Source organism: Drosophila persimilis, unplaced genomic scaffold (genome assembly GCF_003286085.1).
Source record: "Drosophila persimilis strain 14011-0111.01,24,50 unplaced genomic scaffold, DperRS2 tig00000676-arrow-arrow-pilon, whole genome shotgun sequence".
Taxonomy (NCBI): Eukaryota; Metazoa; Arthropoda; class Insecta; order Diptera; family Drosophilidae; genus Drosophila; species Drosophila persimilis.
This window is the reverse complement of record NW_020825332.1, coordinates 1,426,664-1,452,349: the sequence shown is the minus strand read 5'-3', so window position 1 is coordinate 1,452,349 and position 25,686 is coordinate 1,426,664. Positions and strand designations below refer to the sequence as shown.

Genomic DNA, 25,686 nt, shown 5'->3' with positions numbered 1-25,686 from the left:
CACTAAATACATAATTTCATACGGTTGATGGGTAGATTTCCTTAATTTTAAGGACTATTGAATCGTTTATAAGATAAAAGTTAAACAAAAAAAGGTCAATCAAAATGTACATTTTTGTACATGGTAATTACACGCTAACTACACATCTGCGCGCCAAATTGAAATTGTTTAAAAGTGAATGGGTGTCAAGGATATAAATGCAATCCAGTGGAATAGATTATGTAGGGAAGCACGATTTGAGGAAAATATGCATAAAGTCCACTTATGGCTGTTGCTGTACCCCATGCTATTTAATATTCGACATAAGTCTATTAATAAAGCGACATGAATTTGAAAATGCATTTATTTGTGCAATGAATTTCTCATATACATTATAATTATATACAGATACATGCAAAAAAAAAAAACTAAACACTGACACACACACACACATGGGAGCGGAGCAGTGGAGACGGTTACAACTACATAAATCCTCAGATCGTAATACACTTATGACACGTTCATCGCTTAAGTACTAGGTGTTCTGGCGCTGATTCTAGAGACTACAGAGGCACTCGCATTCGGGAATGGCTTACAAGCAGGAGCATGGTGAACAGAATAGACAATTAAATTAACTAAACATTTAATTTATATTAGATTTTCGTAAAAAAAATGCAGTTCTTTGTGCCCTCTCGTCGGCCCCTAGGGACAGTTGGCGTTGGGGCCGTTTCGGCACTTGAGAAGAAGATTGAGCATCCCCTCCAGCTTGTTGGTCCGCGACTCCGTCTTGTACAGATTCGTCTGGAGCCGACTCACGTCCTGGGCTTGCTTTTCCTGTGGAGAAATGATCAGGAGGATCAATAAGAGTACGCCCCGGATATGACCATTACGTACCAGGGTGCTCAGCCTCGTCTGGAGCGTGTCCACCACACTGTATGTGGCCTGTAGGGACTTTTGCAGCTCATTGGTGTGCACCCGCTCATTGGCCAGCGAGCGTTCGATCTTCTGCAGTCGCGTTGCCACCTCCGGATCCATGTCATCGATATCGTTCTCAAGATCTCGCGCCTCGAAGGCGTCGTCGTCGTGGGTGGACACCTTCTTGCAGCTCTGCTGGTCCGCCTGCAGCACGAAGCCCTGCCTGCAGCGGCAGAAGTAGGAGCCGGGGGTGTTCACACACTGCTGGTCGCACGGCTTCTCCACGTGGCACTCGTTCACATCCACCTCGCAGTGACGGCCCGTATAGCCGGACGGACAGGAACAGGTCTGGGGAGCCGTGCAGTTGCCGCCGTTCTGGCAGCGCGTGGAGCAAACAGCTAAGGGGACAGCAAGGAGATCGTTATAGCGAAAGATCTACAATGTAGTGAAAAGAATCTCACGTTTCATGCACGCATCCGCCCGCGGGTTCTCTCGGCTCCAGCCCGTACAGCAGTCGTAGGTCATCTGCTGGGCCGTCTTGTGCTTGATCACGTCCCGGTAGGCCGGCTCGTGGACCACCTGCACCCGCGTGCACATCTGCCCCGAATAAGATTGGGGCTGGCAGGGCGTGCTGACGTGCTTCCAGGTGGGGCGCGTGTACACCTCGGTCGTCTTGACGGGCATCGTGATTGTCCGCTGCTGCACGCAAATGTGTCGCCTGCAAAATTAAAGCAGAGCAAGGTGTGAATTGGATTCGGCGGAGCTTAGAGTTGGGTGTTGGGGAGATGGGAGCGTGGCCCGAGGCTGACCCAAATCAACGGATCATCTGCAAAAGTGAAACTGACTTTTCCAGCCGAATACCCGGGCCTGGCACAGACACCAGCCAATTACTGTCATAATAAAAGAGTGGCCAACAGGTTGGCAAACAGCGCCCAGCAGAGGCAGAGGCAGCAGCAGCAGCTGGTCGGCTGGCTCGCCTCCGCTTTGACAATTGTCACAAGTGTCCCCAGCGCCAGCTGCCAGCGGAGCGGACAACTTGCTAGCCACGATACGAATGTGTCTGCCTGTCAATATCTGCGATGACAAACACGACACGGACCACTGACTGGCCACGCAGCTTCATTTGTGGAGGCCAAACGAACAAAACTATTTCGAGGAGCAGCAGCAAAAGTGCTCCAATTCACGGAAGAGATATTGGACTGCTTGTCGGCGAGGATGGAAAGCAGTCTAAGCTGTGAAAAGGTGGGAATTACACAGGTCAGTCCTTCTAAAACTCACAATTCACTCAAAAACTCTCGCCGCAAGCTGTTTTTTTCAGTAAGCAAGCAATTAGGAAGAATAGCACAAAAAAAGCACCAAAGCCGCGTACGCAGTTTAACCTTCCCACGCCCCTGCTCCGTCACAATCTCACAAACAGCTGTACGCTCGATCTCCATTTTCTTTTGAACTGTAAACAAAATGAGAATGAGGTGCAGCCTGAGAGCATGGAATGCGCGAGCAATTAGGAAACGGGCTAGAAGGAGAGCATGGAAGCCTTGGAATTGGAACGAGCACTAAGTGACATGCGCATCTGTCTCGCTCTCAGTCATTTTTTTCATCCTGTCCAAGCGTGCGTTTCCAAGTCAGCTCCGCGAAAATAGTGAAAAATCGTGCGGAAAAAATGTCGCGCTACGGTGCAGTGAAGTGTATAAGTGAATAAAACAATAAACAATCAAAAGCGAGTGCGAAGCCCTCGCCAAAATGGAATAGGAAATGCTGATTGATGAGTAAAATCTACGGAAGTGTATATGTATGTATGCTCAAGTGAAGTGCAACAAGTGTTATACATACATACATATATGCATATACACATGTAAATATATTTTCATGGGCAAAATGTGTGTTTGGTCACGAGAGCTTGCCTTGTTATGTGTGTGTGCGTGTGTGAAAATTATGCAAAAAGGCGCAAAGTTTTGTCTCTTTCTTCCTCATTCATGTAATAGAAGCAGCAGGAGGAGCGAAGGCGCGCTCTCCGTGAAAGTTTCGCAATAGTATAAGGTGAGGCATACCAAGTCTTGGAATATGTCCCTCTCTCTCTCTCTCCCGTTTTGTATACGCACGATCAAAATATGCAAATATCGTGGGAGGGTCACCTCACCTAATCTTTATACACTCCTAATTTGTGCTCTCATTGGAATTGCGGTTTCCATCGGACTTATGTACGTGTATGTGTGAGCGGAGCTGGCTTCGGTGCAAAAAGAAAACGGAAATTCGCGCGCGGTACAAAAGATTGCAGAAAGGATAATTAGGAAGCAAAAGGTGAGTTCTATTTATTGTTCGCCCTCGTTTTTGCCATTTTCAAATATTCTCAGCTCAAGCGCATAATAAAATCTAGCCATGCTGATGGGCTCCAAAATTATTATCGGCTATTTATGCTGATAAAAAATTATACCCTTATACTCCTTAAATATCTCGTATAAAAATCAAAAATAAACATTTTCATAACATTTCACGTATGCTCTCCAGTGCTTCGAAAACCCCCCCGTTAGCACACTGTTCAGGCAATGCTCCTTAGACCTTTGGCCCGCAAGCTGTAAAACCGAAAAAGCGTTGATAATAAGCGGTTTTTGTGATTTTGGTTGCCAAAAAAAGGCAAAACTGGCCCAAAAGCGAGGTGCATCCATAAATTGCCAGGCTCCGACTGTATGTCGGTGCTGGTGCTGCTGCTGCTGCCACGGCTGCCACGGCTGATGGTGTCGTAATTGGCAATGCGGGCCAAAACAATTGCAAGCGCGTGACGTGGCCGCCACTGAGTGACGACCTGACGACGACTGGCCGCCTGTTTGACTACCGCTCGAACCGCTTCGATGGTTGCGTCCCCAGCCCCCGGCCCAGCCCCAGCTCCAACCCCAAGCCGCTGCAGATTTTTTCACATTTTTTCCCTCTGTGTTTTTTGGCCAAATTTGTGCCTTACAAAAGAGCAACGCGTCGCGGGCCTCGAAAGTGGCACACAGTTGGCATGGGTCCTGCGAGCGGGACATTTAACAATTTCTTTATTGCTGCACATGCATATTTATGTGCTGACTTGCTGGCTTGTGGCTGTGGCTGTTCCTGTTCCTTTTACTGTTACTGGCTTCCCCCTGCACCATAATTCTCACGTTATTTATGCGCCAGCATTCTCGGATCTCGGCTCTCTCACTAAAGGGCGCCACCAGCGAACGGATGGGGCAAGAGCCAGAAACAATGAAAAGAACGGGAACGGGAACTGCAACAGCAACAGCAACAAAATGCGGAAGTTTTTCTTACGAAGAAACTGTGCCAACAAAGTGCAACATGAAATGCTCATTCCCGTTCCCAATCCGTACCCCAATCCCCATTTCCATGCCACTCCGTTGCCTGCATAAATCTCCATCCACGAGCGGGTCGAAAGCAGATCCACATCCAGATCCACATCCAGATCCCCCAGCCCCCCACTGGGCCAGACAGCGCCAGACAGTGTGAATGGCTTCATTGCTTTGTTTAGAAACGTTTAGGCTAAAATTAAATTTGAATTTTTAATTGTTAAGGGCCCCGGCCCCCCGAACGGATGAACGAACGGAACACCTGCGGACTGACTGACCTCCCCTCAAGCCCGGGGCTTTCCTTTGCAGAGAAAGATGAGATGAGATGAGATCTCAATGGGGGCAGACAGGGAAGCCCTTGACAGATCCATAAAATTATAAAAACATCCATCAAAATTCTCAGCCCCGCCAGAGACCAGTACCGTACGTACAAAAAGAGAAGCCACAGCCACAGCCACAGCCAGAGCCACAAAATGAAATGTGCAGTCTGGGGCCAATTAATCAAAAATTAAAAACTGTTGAATTTTACAAGAAATGCAACCAACGAAATATTGGTCAGGCCTTCGCTCCGGTCTGTGCCACGATCCGAAAGATGTTCGGGATCAAGTGGGGGAAGGGGAAAGGGGTAAGGGGGGTAGGAGATGAGAATGAGGGGCCAAAGTTTGAGTGCGGTTTATTGATTTACGATTTATTTTCATTGGATGGCACGCAGAAATTGATGAGCCAGTCGATGGCTGCAGGCCAAAAGGTGACCCCGGAGCAGAGCGGAGAAAAGCGGGTGTGTGGGCTTAATGGACTGCGTCGGATGGAACCAGAGGCTAATAAATGGATGCGGCTAGCGTATACACATTACAAATCTCACGATTATAGGCCATGAAACACACACGGATGAGTCACACCTCATAGAGCCTCAGAATTCAATGCACGAGCTAGATACGAAGTAATCCAGGAAGCAAGGGAAGTTCAATAAGCCCTTGAAGAGCTTTACCGAATCACCTTTATCTCCTTTCTTTTAAGGAAATGGATTCTACTCAACTTGTATCCTTGACTCGGGCACTGTAAATTGATAAATATTAACAGGCCCACAGTCAAAATGTTTTCCCTTCACTAAATTTAATTAATAATTTAAATACGACGGCCCCATAAATAGTCGCTATTTACTTTTGCACCTCCCATTGTGCCGGCCTTGGGCGAGGAGGGCTTTCGTGATTTATTTAAATCTTTATATTATATCTTGCCTTTGTGTGCGATTCTCCGGACAGATGACAGATGGGAGATGAAACCCACCAATTAGCCTTAGATGGGGAGTCTTTCAATGGGTCTCCATTTGACTTAAATCATTTTTATTGGGCCTCTTTTCAGGGGAGGGTCATTTGGGAACCAGTTTGCATTTTGTCAATCTTTACAACTGCAACGTGAATGCATTTAAAAAACAGTTAAAAGCCAAACAGTTAAAAACCAGAGCCACAAAAAACTTGGCGACACTTAACAGCTGTAAACGGCTTTAGTGCCTGGCTTTGGCTCGGATTCGGGCTCTGGCTTATGGCTAAAATATGCCGGGAAAAGTGCAAGCCATGCCTACTCCGGCTGTCCGACTGTCCGGCTGTCCGGCCTGCCTGCCTGCCGCCTGTGTGGTTATCGTGTTTCCAAATGAAAATGTGAAATAAATTTATAAGAAAAAACATAAAAATATTGTTGCCACAGTCATAAAATGAATTTTTATGTCCGTGTCTTCCACAGATGATGACGGGGAGGAGGAGGAGGAGGAGGAGGCTGAGAAGCCGGAGTGAAAATGCCTGAGGCCCAGGCCAGGCCAGGCCAGGCCAGGCCAGGCCTTAGGCTGATCCGAAAGTGCGGGGATCCGCTGGCTAACTGTTTGGGCCATTTGTGGTCCAGTGCAGTCCACAAACTGGGCAGCTAATCTGATTTGCTACATGAAATTAGAATTTAAATTGGCCAGGCCAACGAATGCGCAATTCCAGACGAGGGCCCAGGCCAAATGCATCATTAGCCCGACTGTATTTGCGTCCAATCCACCCACCCACTACCCCGCCACACGACGACGACGACGACAACAACAAACAACGACAAGAAGAACAACCACGACAACGACAACGACAACGGCTGCCAGAAGAAGAACAACCACGACGAGGAGGAGAGCATTGAACACATTTTTAGACTTGCTTCCTGGTCCCGTGGTCCAGCTTTATTTGGATTTTCACTTGGCGTAAAACTGCAACGCCCCTGTGACCACAGCCCCAAACGTGGATGGAGATGATGGCCCCGATGGAGACGATGGAAACGACTGCAACAACCAAGACGACGACGCACTGCCTCGGCAGTTTTTCTAATAATATTTCAGTCATGTCCAGGGCCCCAGCAAAGGAAGGGGCAGCGGCAGTGGCAGTGGCAGGGGTAGCGGCAGCGGCAGCGGCAGCGGCAAGTGCAGCTTTCAGTTTTGTTCATTTTCTGCGAGGAGAATTATTACAGCACTCAGCTGAAAGTCTGCCGAGGTGGAAATCTAATATGCGACTGGACAGATACCCCGAGATGCATGCCCCTGGAAAAGAATGCAGGAATCAATGTGTATCGCGGAAGCGACTTCTCCTCCACAGCCTCTGCTCTGCTCAAATGTCTTTGAAGAACTTGTCAGCACTAAATCAGTTTGGACTTGGATGGATCTCCGCTGATATATGGGCAAACTATTCTGAATAATGTATGAACGGAGTCTGGGATTTGATGATTGTCTGGGATTGAGTTATGAACTGAATCGAATTTCAAACAATAAACAAGATTTAAATTAGGATTCTGCTATGGATTGCCGGGGAATATAAATGTTTCTCCTCTCAAAGCATCAGCCAACTCCCTGCTAAAGTGAATATGCATTCCGGAGGCTGTGCACTCTACCGATTCGTGTGGCAGAAACCGCCAGTCACGGCTAACCGCCAGCCAGCCAACCAGCCAACCAACCAGCCAGCCAGCCAGCAGCCAGTTCTAATTTGCCTGTAAATTTGTCTTGCTCTCTCTCTCGGCTGGGGATTATGCAATAAAAGATGCACAAAGAATTTGTTGCGTTGCAGAAAAGTGAAAAGAAAATTGCCGCAAGTGTCAGACGGTCTAAGAGTCGCAAGAGTTGCAGCTGAACCTACGGATTGGATATGGAGATGCAGATGCAAATGCAGATGCGGATGGGTACTGGGGATGGAGCGCTATTTTGTGGTAATGCGAGCTGATTATATACAATATGTTGCCAGGGAAGTTGGCCCAAAAGCGATATGGTGCGGTTTTGGAGTTCAGTGGCCGGCTTGCCTCTGCCTCTGCCTCTGCCTCTCATGCATTTTCCATACAACATAATCGCGCGATAAGCGATCTCTGAGTCGCCCCAATCGCCACAGTTTGCCTGTCAATGCGACTCCAACTCCAACTCCAACTCCGACTCTGACTCCGATCCTCCACTAATGCGGCCCTTTCTTGTAGCTGGAGCCCTGGAGCTGCATTGCCTGCCTCCACTCTTGTGGAGTGTGAATGTGATTGAGAGTGTGCTGTGCGGTGCTGTGGTGTGTGTATGTATCTGTGTATCTGTGAGGCTGGTGTAAATCATGATTAATGCCCCAAACTTGTTTAAACAACAGCCGTGTCGAGCCGTGGCCGAAAATCCGATTAGTGGCAACGTGAGCTCCATCTCCAGCTCCAGCTCCAGCTCCAGCTCCAGCTCCTCTCTCCAACCCTTTCTCCCTGCCCTTCAAAGGAGGAGGTGGAGGCGGCAGAGAAATGCACAAGAGGCGTGCACGATTTCCATTTTATTTCTTACCTCCTTTCCTCAGTGGCTTCTTTTTCCGATGAACTGAGAGCTCAACAAAAAAGCCCAACCAAAAGCGAACGCACACACAAAAATTTTCATCAAATTAACATACCATACCCCGTATTTGTCGGCTATTCTCTGTTGTTGTTATTACGATGCTGTCTGCTGTCTGCCGTCTGCCGTCTGCTACCTTCTATTGTTACTAATGCTAATGGTAATGCTGAAATGGAGATCCAAATCGCGCAACGACGAGTGAAAAGGCCGTAACGAAATTTTGAAAGCGCTCGACATTTAGGTGGGGACAGACTGGTGCTGGCGCTGATGCTGATGCTGCTGCTGCCGAAAAGTAGAAGATAAATGAAGATATTTTCCTATGAATCTGTCGGCCCACGCCCTGCCCGAAGCCGAAGCCGAAGCCCAGACCCAGGCTCAGGCAGAGGCAAGTGCAACGCTGGTACCGTTCCACTCCACTCCCGAACCCAATCCCAATCCCAGTCGGGTCTTGTTCGAGGCCCCACATGGTATCCAATTGCAACATAATTAAGTAAGCCAAATGGCAACGACGTGTCTCGTTCCCTCTCCTCCTGGCGCTGCTTATCTTTTACACAGCGGGGAATTATTTGGGCATTGGATTTGTTTTAGTACTCAAAATATTCGAGGAAGATTTCTTGCTCTTCTGTAATTGAATGAAATGCAATTTGATTGCAGAGCAAATAAATCAATCCCAAGGCATGACTAACTCCCAGAGTCATCAATCTGGACAGGGATTCTATGAACTCTTTTACTGGGAGAACCAGAACCTCTTCACGATTAATTGAGCCCCCGAGACGGTACGGGCACATGAATCACCCCCGAAGAAATATGCCATATAGGCTATAAATGCTTCAATTGATCTTCCAGGGCATTAAAATTGAATTTATGATTCAGAGTCCTTGCAGTGTATAAACCCAACGTAATGGGTTTTCTTGCAGTGTACCTCATGCGAGTATGTGTATGTGTGGCTGGAATTTTGTGCGTCATGTTATGGCCCGGACTTTTGGGGGGTTCGTGCTCTCGTGCTCTCGTGCTCATGCCTCGTGTGTGGCACTCCACAGAGTTTTGTTGTCTTTTGTAGTGGGGCTGCAAGACAAAAGCACTGCAGAGACAGCGCCACCCAGTCCCCAGCCTCCCCACCGTATCGCCCGTCTTCCCGAACGGGTTTGCATGTAATCTGTCTGTCTCCGTCTCCGTCTCCGCCGCCGTCTCGGACCCCTGCCCTCCCAGAGCATTGCATTAACCCAATTTTCAGCCTGAGATGCGAAGCTGCGTGATTTGCAAATTACGGTGCAGCGGTCCACCTCTGCAGCGGCATTGTGACGGGGGACGACTGTCCAAACTGTCCCCCTGTCCGCCGTCCGACGTCCAATTCATGTTTTGAGTGACTTACTTGTGTTTATGTGAAAAACTCACTAATTGCACACACCAGACGCCCAGGCAGAGGCAGAGAACCGAACAATACGAGTAAATTTATACCATGAATCGGACTTTACTTTACATATTCATTTAGTGCATTCAGATGTATGATTGTTTATGTCAGCGCAACGGAGGCATAGAAATACGTAGATCGTATTGGGCGTGTCAATGGTGATCGTAGGATCATAATTATTGTATAAATATGCCTTAGATCTCGACTTTCAGTGTGTAAAATTACACTCGGAGAAAAATGGCATAGTAGAAAGAATTGAAGAGATTGAAGATTCGGTTTTTAAACCAAAATTCAAAATAATTTACTTTTTAATTTTAAAATAAATTTAATATATTTTATTTGTAGGAAATATATTAAATCTAAATATGAATTATTTTTTTTTTAATATGGAATATATTTAATCAAATTTTTATAATTTATTGATTTAAATTTAATAAAATCAAAGTGTAACTATTCGATTACCAGGGCTTTTTTCCTCTGAGTGTAGATGTGGCACACACTGATTGATAGCCCCCTTGTTAAAGAATAAAAACAAAAACAAAACACCCATTTGGTAATGTGATACACCTACATATTTCACATGTCACACGCCACAGAGAAATGGTAACAAATATTTCCCTACCATGTAGATCTGTGACCCATATCGTACAATGGGTGCTCCATAAATTGTTGTACGTACACTCGAGTGCATATCGAATGCACGCCCCAAAAGGTGAACAGATTGAACCATTTGCAGTGACAATGACCGTGACTAATGAGGGGAAACGGGGTCACCAATGTGGAAATATGCATGTAAACCTCTTGGAACTTTTCTTTCAATAAAGGTTTGCCTTGTTTTTCAATCAGCATTCAGCTCCGCCCGGAGAGAAATCCATCTTAATTAAAACGAATATTGAGATATAAGAGGCAATATTTTTTGCATTTGTCAAACTGGCAATTTGTTCAATTGATGTCATATCATGTCGTGTTCTTTCTGCTGATTTTTGATGAGCACGTGTACAGGCTGTGTTTTGCTGTCGCTGTGGTTGTTGCTGTTGCTGTTGAACTCCCACATGCCTCCATGCACGTATGTTTTGTTCCCATCGAATCCCAAGAAAAACTCATTAAACGAGAAGGCAGAAGCCTGGGCCAAGGCTTACCCTTGCTGTCGGCCGCCTGGCTGATGGCATGACTTGGATAAGCCCCAGCAGGGCCAGAGACCAGACCAGGCCACAGCTCGGCTCCATCTCCATCTGCAGCTCCAAGTGGGAGTGCGGTTAGGCACGCGTAGGCGTAGCCATTGAGCACAATGCTTCACGGTGCAAAATGTTAACGAATTTTCACAGGCTGCAGCCGCATTCTAAGTGCAGTTTTTCCAAGCGCAGCATATCAAATCATTCGTCACTCGAGTGGCGTGCCCCAGCCGCCGGTACCCATATCCCATGCCCATGCCCATACCCTCTCCCTATCCCATAATTATCGCAGAGCCTAAGCCGGGGTTCGATCGTTGACAAGCAATTTGCAGGCGGACTACAACCCTGACTCCGCCATCCAGCTGCGCATGCGCATGCGCCTGTGCCTCTGTCCGAGCCGGAGTCGGAGTTGGAGTCGGAGTCGGAGTTGGAGTCTATGTCTGCGTCTGCGTCTGCGCCTGCGTCTGGTTCTTTGCCTCTTGTTAGGGTCACAGAGTTGGCTAAAGTGCACATAACTCTCCTTGGCTCTTGTCTCATTTTATTGTACATTTTGCCAATTGTTGTAGCTATTGGCTTTTATTTATTTTTTTATTTTTGTGCTGTTGTTTTTCCATAGCCAGGGATTGAAGTCAAGGCCCTGCTTTGTTTTCGATTTTTATTATTGTGTGGTGCTTCGGGAGATACTATTGGAAAGATTGCAAGCTTGGGCTGTGCAAGTGGCATTTAAGCGCTGGCTGGCGGGCTGGCGGGCCGACCACGCCCACACACACACACACACACACACACACGGGTACTCCCTGAATCAACACCCTGTCGTCCACACCACCGATATGGAATGTATAATTAATTCATTAACTCCGGTTTTAGATCGGTTAATCGCTGATCGGTTGCGTTTGGGTGTCGCAATCGCCGCAATCGCAAATCAAAAGTCAATCATTGAGTGCTACCCGAAAAAACGCAGACATCAATCAATTGTCAGTGTGGCAGGCAACTGCCGGTAGCAACAACAACAAATTGTCTGCCACATGCACAGTGCAGACATCAATTGGAGTCATCAAACAGAAGCCCCAAAGACCGGGGCGGTAGCCACAGTGGATCGCAGCAGATTTCGAGGGATCCAAATCGATATGGATCCGACTCATTCGGAAAGTGGCAATTAAAAGCGAGGCTGCCTCAAGCTCTCGCCGGGTCGGCCCCACTGTGCCGCCACAGAGGGGGAAATGACTTAACTCCACTTTTATCCCCCCAATCGCCGGCTATAACGCTGATTAACACCGGACTGCAGTTGGCAATTGAATCGTTGCTCTGGCCATTAACCAGGTCTGATCTATCAGAGGGGAAAGAGGAGGAGGAGGAGGAGGAGGAGGAGGAGTACTCGTACCATTGCAGATCTGTGCTGATGGCGGCGTGTGAATAACCAAAACGAAACGAGAAGCCGAAGCCGAAGCCAAAGCCAAAGCTGAAGCCAATCCACATGAGAAGTCATTTCCATATGCTGTTGCTCTGTTGCAATGCGCCACTTGCAACAGTTGCTGCACTGCTGCTGCACGTGCAGTGCTTAAATAAATAGAAAAGAGGCAAGGCGGCATGCGCCTACATGCCGTGGCAGAGACAAACAGTGGGAAAACGAATATGTAGGAATGGCTGCAAAATGGGAATTACACACCGAGTATTTCCACCAAAACCAAAAATCATCCATTAAATCCTCCACCGAGAGTTGGCTCGTTGCGGCTCGGCTCAGGTTTCTTGCCACTTGTGCACCACTGTAATGGCCAGCCCATGGCCCATGGTATGAATGATGATGCTAGGCTGTGCATTTGCCTTGTGGCAGCATTTTGGCAGCTGCCGCATAAATCAAAATGTGTCATAATTTGCAACGCCAGAGCCACAACAACCATTGCAACCTGCCAGTGCCACTGCTGCCATTGCCACTGCTGTTGCAGTTGCTAGTTGAGATTGCGCATACGCAGCGTTTCCGCTGTGCCTGGATTGTGGGATTGCTGGATGGACTGTGGATGGGTTGTGGATGGCATGCCTTTGCCCTTAAGTAGAGCCACATTAATTCCAATTAGAAAACATCAGCACTGGCAATTGAAAACTCGTTAAAGTTCATTACCTTAAAGCGACTGACAGCCACACAGCCGCACAGCCACACAGCCACAATGGAAGGCGACACTTGAAGAGTCTGCCTGTTCAAGTCAATGCCAGGGCACACCACACAATCTTGGCCAGATCGCGGACGAAGACACGACAAAACACAACCACTACAGATAGATGCCCACATATCAACGGGTACGAGTACGAGTATGAGTACGAGTACGAGTACGAGTAGTTGGTACATTTAAGGAGCTGCAATTGCAATTGTTACGGCCACGGATACGGGTATGGAATGGGGGTATAGGGTGTGGGGGGTATGGGGCATGGGGTATGGGATTCAAGTGCGCGCTCATTGATTTGCTGCACAATTGACACACGACAATTGGAGCCGCAGAGCAGCAGAGCAGCAGTGGATGTGAAGTGATCGTCGACTGGCTCTGGCTGTGACTCTGGCCACTTGGCCTTGGGGCTAATTTCCAGCCAGTTGTTGGCTGGCATGGCATTTGGTCTGGGCCGCAAATTAGCACCGAAGCGCAGCGCGCAGCTGCTGAATCGACATTGAAATCTCGGCTTGTCAAAATATTTAAATAATTTATGTTCGATGCGATAAGCCGCCGAGGCACAGCGACACACGGAGGCAGCGCCAGACCCAAAACTGATGTTGGGCCAAAGGTAAAGCTGATGCTCTGGCCCCGGCTTTTGGAAATACTTATTTATGACTGCAGCAACCTTGAACCGGGAGATGGGGGCTCCGGCTCTGGCTCTGGCTCTGGCTCTGGCTCTGACTCTGATAAATGCAATCGGACACGCCCCGCCCCAATGCCGCTGAAAGATCGCTCCGACATACGTCTCCATCTCCCATTCGAGGGGTGTGACCCAAAGGCATTATTCTTCTAGGGAACCTTCAATGGAGCCCTCCAGAAGGAAAGGTCAAACTATTGATCTTAAATTAGGAGGATTCGGGAGGAGATTAGGAGGCAAGTTCTTTGGCTTACCGTTCCATCTCCTTGGGATCCGTGGGATAGTTGCGTCCAATTGTGTTCGTCTCGTAGGGATCCTCCGTGGTCACACCGGATGTGGATGTGGTGGTCGCGGGAGCCGTGGTCGTGTAGACGTAGCCACGCCTGGCCGGAACCAGAGGCGGTATGGTGCCGATGCTGCTCAGTCCCGGGGTGGCAGAGCGGCGGTTGAGGCTCGGCGGTGGAGCAGTGGTACTGCTCACAGACACGGACGGCACATAGTTGTAGCCACGTCCCCGCTCCCGCACCCCAATGAACTCCACATCCTGGGTGTTGTCCTCCCCCTTGCCAGAGTGCGGCGAGGAGGGCGGAACCGGTGGCGGCGGCGGGCCGAAGGTGTTCGTGTAGATGTTGTAGGTGTTGTAGTCCCACTCGGTGGGACGGACGCCCGCTCCAGCGCCCTGCTGATGCAGGCGACGCGTCAGAACCTTGTTGTAGGGATTGTGAGGATGGATGCGACGCAGTCGGGTGACCTCCTGCATGGTCACGCCCGGCAGCAGTTCCACCTCCGCCTTGGCCTGGTTGGCCAACTGCATTCGGCGCGTCTGTCGCTGGTGTGTCGCTGCCAGGGGACTCCCCTGACTCCCCTGATGGTGTCGCTGTCGATGGCCGTGCCCTCGATGGGCCTGCAGCCTGGGGTTTGAGGGGCTGCCGTTGCCGTTGCCGTTGCTGTTGGTCCTGTTCTGGATACCTGATGCCGCCGTGGCCAGCAGCATAACTGTGCAGCAGAGCAGCAGAGCGGAGCTTAAAGTCGGACTGGAGTGCGTCATCTTTGGCGCTGATTCGGGTTAATGCAACTGCAAAGAGGGAAGACAAGCAAACGGGTATGTCTTTATTAAGTAGCTCAACGTGTTCTCCCAGATACCCCGATACCGCCCCTCCCCCCCCCCTTCCACACGGTAGCGCAACCAATCCTCACTCCCTGAGATACCATTCACTTTCATTCTCTTGCGGATTCCTAGTCATTTTGCACGCTTTTCGTATTTAATGTAAGCAAGAAGACGGATCCACTTGGATCTCATTATGGATTCCTTTGTCTGACCAACGCCGACCTCCTGTCCGTCCGTCTGCCAGTCTGCCAGTCTGTCCATCATCGCGTGCACTCGTAATTGAAAGGTAGCATAAATGTATTAACAAGAAACATCCTATCCTACGCACCATTCCCCACTACACCTGTCACCCCGACAATTTGATACACTTTTCGAGCATCGACAGCCAGAGAAAAATGCCCTGAGAATCGTAAACTTGAACCGATATTTCAATTCATATTTTCATATTTAGATTAAATGTAATATATTTTATTTTGTTTAAAGTGTTTTATATTTGGTTTAAATATGGGCAGTACTAAAAAGAATATATGTTCTAAGAATTTATGTTCTATACTTTTCGTTCAGAAACCGAATATTTCATTTAAATATGAGTATGGGAATTGTGATCTTTATAGGGTATTCTAGCATTGAGGAGGCGCCGTGTGGATACGATCCCCCTGCCCCTGCCCCCGCTCCTGCCCCTGCTCCTGCTCCTGCCCCTGCCTCTGCCCCCGCTCCTGATGGGGCCAATGCTGTTCATGGTCGAGTGGTCAACACTTCGAACAGATCCACTCCTGAAGTTCGAACTTTCGTGACAGAGACAAAGGCAATTTGTACAGCTCCAAATGGAGCCGACTCTGAGGCTGACGCTGAAACTCTGATTATTATTCTTGTTTGTTCTGGTTAATGTGGTTCTGTTCAGTTCTGTTCTGGCTGATAAATCACAAGTTCAACAGTTAACCCGCAGGAGCTGTTGCTGCCAAAAAAGAGAACAAAAAACCGAAGCCGGAAGTCAGCATCGCTTTGTTTTCTGGCACTTTTTTCACATTTCTCAATATCTTACGCACTGCGGAATCGTGGGGCAGGGAACTGTGGCATGCCATCATTTGTCAGCATCAAAAACACCAAAAAAAAAAAAACAACAACAATTATTATTGCAATTGCTGCTCAGCGAGAGAGCTGCTTATTAATATTCATTGCCTTAACTTGAATTTACGATAACGGGGTGCCACACAGCCACCCCCCGCCCTGGATCATTAAAGTGGATCTAACACATGTTCGGGGATGGGGATGGGCTCTGCTTTCCCCATGCCTTTCCCAATTTGTGGATGCAATTGGGAGCATTCTACATAAGACTTTTGATGGCCTCCAATGACAGCCGTTGAGACATAATTAACACTTGCTGCGCTAATTAAAAAACAGATCGAAAGACCGAAAGACCGAAGGAGATTGAGAAATGTACGAGAAAATATTGTAAGTTTGATCTGGCCCTTTTCCCAGCCGAAAATGGAGTTCCATCAGGTGCGGCCTTAAGCAGGGCTTAGTAAGTGAAACCCTGGGGCCTGGGACCTGGGACCTCCTCCCCGGTCTTCCCGGGCTCCCCGACTGCCACTCAAATGTCCAGCCAGACCCATCCACAGCCCCCGGGAAGGCCCCCCATCAGCTGTCATAACTCTCAAAAAAGATTCCGAGAAATGCAAAAACCGAAAAAAAGATGATAAAAAGGTTTACGGGCGCCGCGCATCAAGCTTAATCAAGACTGCAGACAAACAAACGGCACACAGAAAAAAGACACAAAAATAAAACTTTATTCCACCGAAATCTAAGCTGCAAAATCCAGCAGTTCAGCCCCAAAGCCTCCGAGTCTCAGCCATAGAGCGTCTACGGAGTTGACAACTTGCCTTGACCTTGCCGACTTGCCAAAAACGGTCAGCCCAGAGATAAATCAATCGGAGCGGACCCCCCGAAGGTGGAGATCAGGTCTGGCGATGGAGGACCAACCCACTACTGGCCGATCAGCGGCAATATTTTGATATATCTCTAATTAATAGCTGGGGCCATTCATTGCCTTAAGAATATCACATATAAATCAACTTTCGGGTCGCGGTTGCAGTTTCGGTCGCAGTTTAGCTGGAAATTATGCAAAGGCTGGCCATCCATTGATTTCCAGGGAGTGGGATTGTATCTGTATCTGTATCTGTATCTGTGTCTGAATGTGTGTGGGGGTTCGAGGTATCTAGAAATTAGTGTGTGTTAAATGTTATTGATTTGTTTTCCCAGCACATAAATCACAGAACAAATACTGCAGGGCGTGGACAGAGTATATACTGACGCTCTCTAAGAAGCAGCCACATCACATCATCATCATCACCATCATCATCCTCCGCCGCTGCGGGGAAAGTGCCAACTTTATTTTTGTCAGCCTCACAAGACACACCACACGATGGTTGCTGTGGGTGTCCCATAGTTTGGGGAGACCAAGTATCTCTGGGATCTTTATCTGTATCTCTGTGTGTGTGTGTGCTGCTTGTCAGTGAGTGAGCTGACCCAGACATGAGCTATGGCCAATGAATCACGAGAGATGCGTGAAACAGACGTACATATATCAAAGAAATAGTATGAGGCAGAGGCGGAAGAAGTACAGGCATCTCCGATCGATGTATTCCATTTGGAATATTGATCTTTCCAGTGCATAAATCTTTCCCTAAGGGAAGGCCAAAGTGTACTTCAAATATTCTATTTATACATAACTATGTATTTATTTACATATTTGGCCTTCTATCCTAGTGCTAGAAAATGCACTTCTGGTTACAATAATTATTTTAAACTTATCCGCATACACTTTGTTGATTTTGATACTTAAAAAATAATTATACATTTTAATGGGAATATTTTTTTATTTTTTTTTTTTCAAAGCAAGCAAAATACTCGTACCTCATGGAAAAGTAAATTTGTCTAAAATTTAAACTTAATTTTGTATCATTTATATTTTGAGTTTAATTTTAAAATATTTGTTTAAATATAAAAAATTTATTTTATATTTGATTGAATTTGGGATATATTTAAAAACTTTCTTTTGTCTTTAAATAGCAAATTTTTCATTTAAGTAATGGATTTGTGTTTCTCTCAGTGTACAGATAGTGGCCCGTTCTCTTTATCGAATGGCCCCTGTCTGCAGATTCTATTAATGCCCTCCTCCAAGAAACATGGCCCATGTCTCGTTGGACATGTTTTGGTTGTCATAGGAAATGGCTGTGCCACAGACAGACAGACACACAGACAGACAGACTGTGGCGCAGAGGGGAAGAGCAGCCACCCTAATTTCAGTTTTATTAATACAATTTTTTGCATTCACCATTAATCATGGGCTGGGGTCCATGACTAAGGCACTAAAACACTGAAACACTAAAAGACTGCTACTGCAATTACCTAATTAGTTAATTATCGCTAGCATTATGGAAACGTTGGAATACTGATCTTATTTGAATGATCTTTCAACCGCACCTTGCACCCCAACCTGTTTACATTTACGTTTCTGGTTGAATGGTGTGTAAATTGTTCATCATTTGGTGGATTTTTGTTGGTTTTGTTGGGGAAAGTATAAGTATATTTTTGGGGCAATTAATTTAAGCAGCTCCAGAATCCAGATTCTTCTCTGCGCGGGCTGCCATTTAAATGTTAATTAAATGCCCGACTGGAGCTGGCTGGCCCTTTTGTGCAATTCCAAACAGCTGCCACTTTGGCATGCGTTTTTATTTACGAGTGCGAGTATGTTGTGTGTAATCTCCGAACAAAACAGAACAGAGCAACAGCAGCCGCTCCTCAAGTTCTTATAAAGAGATAAACTAAGAGCTTAACGCCGCCTCGGGGCAGCCAGCCAGCCAGCCAGCCAGTCAGCCAGGGAACTGTTTGGTAACTCTCCCGCCAGCAACAGCAACAGCACCATTTTAATGGCAGCCCGAAGAATAATTGAAACGTTTTGTATTGTAATTTCTTGGGAGCAACCGACAATTTTTCAACGCTGCTTTCATTAACATCGGGGGTAACCCGACAGCCACGATGGGCTGTTAAATGTCTCAGATCTCTAAGGAAGATTTCAGTTCGCGCGACCGCATTAGATGTCCGATCTCACCCGCTGGGTGTGAGACGGTGGGGCGGTGTGGCCACCCACCAGAGTTGCTACAGTTTTCACGCCCGCCAGCTTCTGGGGTTCAATAACCGATCGCGTTGGGGGATTATCGAATGTATCTTATCTGTCAGATTGCCAAATATTTGCCATATGCCACAGGGCGGGCGCCGAGGGGGTTACACATTTCATTCATTCCTCAGCATTGTTTGTTGTTCTTGTTGACGGTTTCGTCTCCGTTTTCCCACGACAGATCGGACAGCTCTGACGGGGCAGAGAGCTGGGGCACGGGCACAGGCACGGCACTGGGAGAGAAGAAGGTTACAAAATCATGGCCAACAGATTGTTAATAGTGTGTCAGAGAGTCCGCGTCGCCGGCTACAGATTTGATAGTATATTTCACATGGCTCTGGTCGTCTCTGGTCCCCTGTGTCTTGTTGATCGTCGTGTGTCGCTGTCTTTAATATGCAAAATCATGACACATTTGCCCAGCGTTTGTATCTCGTTTACTCTTTTGACGTTTCTTCTTCTTCTTTCTTTCTCTGGCCTTTTTCTTTGTACCCGTAAATAGGGTATAGGGACTTTGATCAGTTGTTTGCGAAGCATAGCAGATACTTCGAAACGATTTTTTTTCTTGGATTTCTTGGGTATTTTTTCCACTTCGATTTAAAGATTGAATGAAAATATTTCATTTTAAATTTTATATTTTTCACATTTTTTAAATTATTAAAATTTCAGTTAAATATTCAATTAAATATTTTTAATTTTTAAACGAATATTTTCCTATTTCAATCAAATATATTACCTGTTTAAATTAAATATTTGTTGCATTTAAATTGATTATTTTTCATCATTAAACGTAATGTTTTTTTTATATTTAAATTAAATATTTGTCATATTTAAATAAAGTATTTTTCATATATAAATCATCCTCATCTGAATCTGCAAGGGTATCTACAGCTTTATTTAGTCATCCTGTGTTGTGTCTGTTTTTTAATGTTGTTTTTTATTATTTTTTTTTAACAAGATCAACAAACTGACTTCCCCTTCCCGATCGGTAGAGGAGATGGGGTAGGGGTAGGGGTGGGGGCGGTTGCGGCCGGCCAGGAGGTTCGAATCGTTCGAATGCCTTTTGTTTACACTGTACTTTCAGTCCAATTAAAGGAATGTGTTCCAAGTCTTTCGGCATGGCTTTTGGCCTTTGTTGTTTCCTCTTTCCTCTTTCGCAGAGTCAGAAATGAAAAGCGAAAACGACAGACAGACAGAGAGCGAGCGAAAAGCGAAAACTATACGCAACATGTTGAACATCGACAGTTTGACATTTGGACACCCTGCCCCCGCCACCGCCACTGCCCCGACAAGTTCAACTGCGACTGCGACTTCAAATGCGAAAACTCATTTCAATAACAAATGCAACGGCCCAAAAAAGGAATACGAGTACGGGAACGGGCACGGGCACGGGCACGGGAACGGGCACGAGTACGGGAGAAAAAGACTTCAACAACGGGACGGCCACAATTTGTTGACTAGTCCAGTCTTTTGCTAATTGCTTTGCAGCTGCAAGGGGGCGTCCGGTGGCGGGGCCACGCCCACGCATGCCTCATGGCCCATAGCTCATAGAGAGCCTGACCACCCGCCAGACAAAAGGCATAAGCCCAGTAACCGTTAGCTGCGTAATTTATGCAAATGACTTTGGCTAATTAGAAAAGCCAAGAAAAAATGAAATACCGGAAAGCAATGTCTAAATCATTTGCCTCGAGCACTCCCCGTGCGCACCCCCGGAGTCACCCTTCTGTTTCCATTTGAGAATCGCCATAATATTTGCAGGAAGATTATGATATGCGCAAAGGCACGATCGCATAGGGCGGAATCGTGCCCTAGACTGTAAATTTCGATTGTACACTTGGGCACTGTGCACTTGCCACATGGGATGTGTCAAAATGTACACAGAAATATTTAAGCGACTACGAAAATGTCGCAGTTGTTTCATAAGCTAATGACAACAAAGACATTTTTTGATTGAAATATGCACATTCATTGTGTGTTTCAATTGTTTGCTTTTGTCACATAATAAAACGCATATTTATGCAAAGTTTTGATATGATTCGAAGATAATATTGGTGAGACTTTTGGGAAATTAATTAATATTAAAATAGATAAGCCCAGAGAAAACAAAAACCCCGAGATTCGCACAGAGGGGAAAATTTTGTCATTAATCTGAAAATATGTTATGTATACTTATTTATATTGTATATTATATATCATTATTTTTGAGATTAAATATATTTTCCAAAAATTTAAAAAAATTGTATTTTTATGTTTAAAATTAAGGTTAAATATGCGTCTGTTTAATCCATTTTTAATGTTTAAATCAAAGTTATTTCTTATTATTCCATTTTTTAGTTTGCTGATAAACAATCCTTAAATTTTGTGGGGTATTTTTTGTTACATTTTTATCAACATCGAAATGCAATTACAACTTGACTAAGGAGATTATTAATCATGTAGGTATCGCGATAAAAAGAAAGTTGAAACTTGGTTTGATTGCATTCAATGCATCAGGAAATTCCGGAGAACCGACACCACTTAGTTTTATTGAATTGAAAAATATTTAAAATTGTAATTATGATATGGCATTCAAATGAGTTGTGAGAACATTGATAGGGGCTTTAAGATCAGATTACGTGGACACGTATGCACACAGACCTTTGACATTTGCAGGAAAATTGAATAATTAGAGTCAAGACCCATTAACCGATAGATGTTTAATGTTTAATGGAGTCAGAGCCGGCCAGCGTAGACGGCAGCGACACTTAATGCAAATTAAAGCCATAAGCACTCTTGTAACTCCAATGCCCAGAGCTCGCTCTGCAACAGCCCCCCACCCCCCTCCAGCAACAGCAACAACAGCAACAGCAACAAGAAATGCGATTTTGAGCAAGATTAATGTACTAGGAAATGTCGCGCGCTGCCTGACACACATTCAATTCATACATAAATAATTGCAATTAATTAAAAATATTTGCATTCGACTTACACAAAACGAACACAAAATCCCACTGACTGCCGCGGAGAAAGATTTCCCCTCTGCTATTGTGCGATAATCGTGGTCAGATTTTATGCGATGCGGCACTTAAGGATGCCTCGCACACAGATACGGATACAGATAATAAATCAAAAACAAAAAAAATAACCAACCAATTATGTCAAATTTGCAATCACAAACCATAAATCGATTTGAGTTTTCGCGCTGACATTAACCAGATACGCGGCACACGGCTTTTTGTTTAAAACAAAACAAAAATATATTGAAAAATTGCGAACTGAATGGGGGGATCGCTCTTAAGTGATATTTATAAACATTTATTGAGGATTACAGCTCCTCCCCGTCTGCAGATTCTGAATCTGATTCTGAATCTGTGTTAGCTGCTTCCGTATACCGTATGCGAACAACAAAATTTCGTGCGATATTTGATATATTCGAAATCTTCTTTGGGCGCGGCGGAGCGAAGCACGAACACAAAACCGATCGCTTAGAAGTTCCGAGACGAACTGAACGATTCGAAACAGCAGAAACCGAAAGTCCAGTTAACGATAGCCGCCCGGCCCGGCCCCGGCTATCCATCGGGCACCAAGATCTCAGAGTGGCTCGGCTCGGCTCGGCTCGGCTCGGATCGCCTCGGATCGGATCGGCTCGCTTACAAATTTGGACGGGGACACGACTGATGTGTGGAACTGGTCGGGGGACGACCGATGATGTTTGAGTGCGTTACAGCTGTTTTGTTTATACGTCGCTCGCGCCCCCACCCACCCACTCAGGGAGCTGCAACGACTCCACTTTTGGGTGTAGAGATGTGTCCGTGCAGGCAATGGAAAGTACGAAAACCAAAGGATCACATTTTGTAGTAAAAGATGGGCTTCTACTGATTATAGTTTTCGTGTTTGGGCTTCCACTTGGGCACATTCATTCACATCCCATTCACAGATATCGCTGCTCCAGTCTTTCGTGAATTCATTCGGAAATGTTTGTATTTCGTTGAAAAATGCTGGTTTTTCTTGACCTCTGCCCATCTCTAATTTCGGAGTTTGCGGTTTATGCTTTTTATGGTCTGCTGTCGGCTGTCTGGTGTCTGCTGCTGCTGCTGCTGCCGTTTTCTGTTGCCTCTTCTTCGTTTTTAGATGGTGGCAAGTTGTGAAGTTAAATATTTACCCGTTGCGGCCGGGGCAGCAGTCGCTACGGCGGCATCCAGTTTAGTGCATGGCCCGCTGATCTTTCACAGAAAGAACTTGTTTGTGGCCCTTCTGCCCATATTCGGTGCCTGCCGTGGCTGCCTGAATCTGTCGCTGTCGTCATAAAAGCGCTACTACCACAGCCACAGGCAGAGCCACAACCAGAGCCAACGCCAGAGCCATAGCCAGAGCCAGTCAATGCTATGTACTACGACTACTCGTATTAGGAATAGCTACAGCTACCCACTGGAAAGGTACGGAATGTGCCGGTCCGGTCGCATTGGACATGTCAAAAGGATTTGCGCCTGCGCGCACTGAAGCATCCCATCGCATCCCAGAAACTGGTTGGCTGGGTTGCCTGGCTTCTTGCCCATTGCCTCTGGCCATAAATCGCATAATGCGCCAGGCTTTGACAGTTCGCTTAGTCCCTCTTTTACGTGTGTATGTTTCTTATGTTTCCCTCTTTATACGCATATCACAATTTATTGGGCTATTAGTTGCCACTTGAGTGGGGACGGGAACACCCACGCGTCAGTGTCGCATCTCCAAATCGAATTCAAATAAAGCATACAAAAGCTGATAACAAAGCAACACAGTTCCAGCAACGGAGCCCCTCCTCCACCCCCCTCCAACGCCGCCAATTAACTGATAACAATTCATTAGCATTTCATTTCGTGTGGGTTACTCATCGTCATCACCATCATCATCTCCAGATGCAGCCTAGCATCGTTTCATTGGGTGTTTAGGTAATTTGACAGCCGTTTGATGGGCCCCCAAACTGTATCTTCTTTAATGGATCCTCAGGTGGGTGCTGGCATGAACGAAATTTAATTTTTCGAGGCAACATATCAGATCGGATCAGCGTGAGATCTTGGATGAGATACTATTAGATGAGAGTTAAGAGAGGCTTTAGAGAACTTCCTTAAACAGCAAAGATTTCGTTGGAGAACACGACTCAGTTCTTGGCGGCCGTGTGTCAGCATATTTCTGGTTTGGTTCTGGCCTAAAAGATCGTAATTTTCAGGGCGCCCTGTCATGCCTTGCATCTGGGGTTTGGCCTGGGCTTCGATTTGGATTCGATTGGATTGGATTGGGTTGGGCTGGTCAACAATCGTGCGCACGCGCGCGCTGCCTCAATTTGGGGCAATATGCAATGTCACTTCGGGCAAGGGGCCGAGGAAGGGGAAAGGGGGCGGGTGGCAAAGTAAGGAATTCGACCAAGAGACATGGCCATAAATCCGAAGCGAATGTGTCAAGCGCCAGGCAAATTTTCCCAACAAATTTGTGGAAATGTTCTTTTGACACTGTCAGGCAGTGGGGGAATTGGGGGTGTGGGGGGCAGTGACGGGGTCCCGTACCCATAATTTATATGATCACGCTTTTCCCCAGACGGACAACGTTGACGGAAGCGCACGAATTGCCATTGCAAATTGCAACAAAACGTAGACAAATCGCAAAAATCGCAAAACAAAGGCGAAAAGTGCAACTAGAAATAGCCAAATGATGCGCCAATCGATCGTAGACCGTAGATCATAGATCGTAGATCGCGTAACCTTGGAGCCGTATTAAGCGCATCTCGGGGTAAAGCGATGCCACTTCCAGGTTGTTAAGGATAAGCAGCAACACCTGAGATGTGAGATTGAGACTGAGACTGAGGCTGAGGCTGGTGCTGCTGTCGTGCCTAGAATTCCACGAAAACACACAGTAGGCCTTCCGTCAACATTCGAAACATTCGGAACATAATTTTGAAAATTTAGCACTGCATTCTAGATACAAAACCTGAATTCGAAACACACACACACACCCGGCACATTTGTTGTGAGGCAAAATTGATTCCGTATTAAGAAAGATAGCCAAAAGTCAGACTACTCGACCCAACCCCGACCCGATCATGTTTCCATTCTCGCTCAGGAGTGGCGATCACCTGAAGGTTGACCTGGAGCAGAAGGAACAGGCGGTCATGCCCACGTGGCCGCAATTGAATGAAACATTTGTGGGGTGAGTAAAGTAACGCTTTGGCGTTACAGATGCACAGATGCTAAATGGCATCCGCTTTTGGCAGCATCCTCGGCTGGAGTTGGCTCATCTACGTGGTGTCCGCCCTGATGGTCCTCATTTGCGGATACTTCGCTTACTGCGAACGTCGGCGCCAGATGGAGTCGACGCGACGTCTCCGCGGGCTACAGCGAGCCCTTGCGAGGTATACCTTATATACCCTACAATACAATACATAGATATCCTCCAATCAAAGTCCTATCGTATATATTGCTAGGCCCCCTCTGAAGCGCCGACCGAATGCCGCCTATCGGGATCATCAGATATATCGGCACATCATATTGAGCTTGGCCAAGTACATGAAGAATCCGGAGGGCGTGCTTCCGTTCATTGAGTAATTGGAGGCTTGAGCTATGTCAGTGGTATCCGATCGGGGACAGCAGGTGGGATGCCTTCAGGTTAGGTGGCTTGTAATTCGAAGGGAAATGAACAAAAACTTTTGGGAAATTAATTGCGAAATATACAGTACAGTGGAATTTAAAGCGATTTTAAGCGCGGCTCGTGCATGCGCACTGCGGCGGCAGGCAGCCCAAAAATATGCAGTGCTATTTTTACCTGTCACAAATATAAACAAACGCCAGCCATGTGCGTTGGGCGGGAGCTTTCACGAAAGAGCTTCGGGCGCTGAAAGTAGGCGAAAGCTTGCGCGCTCTGCTTTTTCCTGTTGCGTGTTGTTGCAGGCAAGCGGCCTTCCAGC

The 25,686-nt window shown here is 46.6% G+C and overlaps 2 protein-coding genes across 3 annotated transcripts; one reads left to right on the top strand and one right to left on the bottom strand.

The window, feature by feature from the left end:
• Positions 1-325: 325 nt before the first annotated feature.
• Positions 326-22,234, bottom strand: LOC6599727. Of its 2 annotated transcripts, none has more exons than XM_026991453.1 (5): positions 21,903-22,234; positions 13,746-14,566; positions 1,356-1,612; positions 874-1,292; positions 326-813 (listed from the first exon to the last, which is right to left on the bottom strand). In XM_026991453.1, the coding sequence occupies exons 2-5, from the start codon at positions 14,537-14,539 to the stop codon at positions 682-684; spliced, it is 1,602 nt and encodes a 533-aa protein (XP_026847254.1). In that variant the 5' UTR covers positions 14,540-14,566; positions 21,903-22,234; the 3' UTR covers positions 326-681. The 2 variants fall into 2 exon arrangements, with proteins under 2 accessions (XP_026847254.1, XP_026847253.1); XM_026991452.1 differs by lacking the exon at positions 21,903-22,234 and adding an exon at positions 21,742-21,896.
• A 2,485-nt stretch (positions 22,235-24,719) lies between these two features.
• On the top strand, positions 24,720-25,335 carry LOC6599728. Its single transcript, XM_002024797.2, has 3 exons — positions 24,720-24,932; positions 24,997-25,134; positions 25,207-25,335. Exons 1-3 carry the CDS (start codon positions 24,826-24,828, stop codon positions 25,325-25,327), a joined length of 366 nt encoding a protein of 121 aa, XP_002024833.2. The 5' UTR covers positions 24,720-24,825; the 3' UTR covers positions 25,328-25,335.
• Positions 25,336-25,686: the final 351 nt, after the last annotated feature.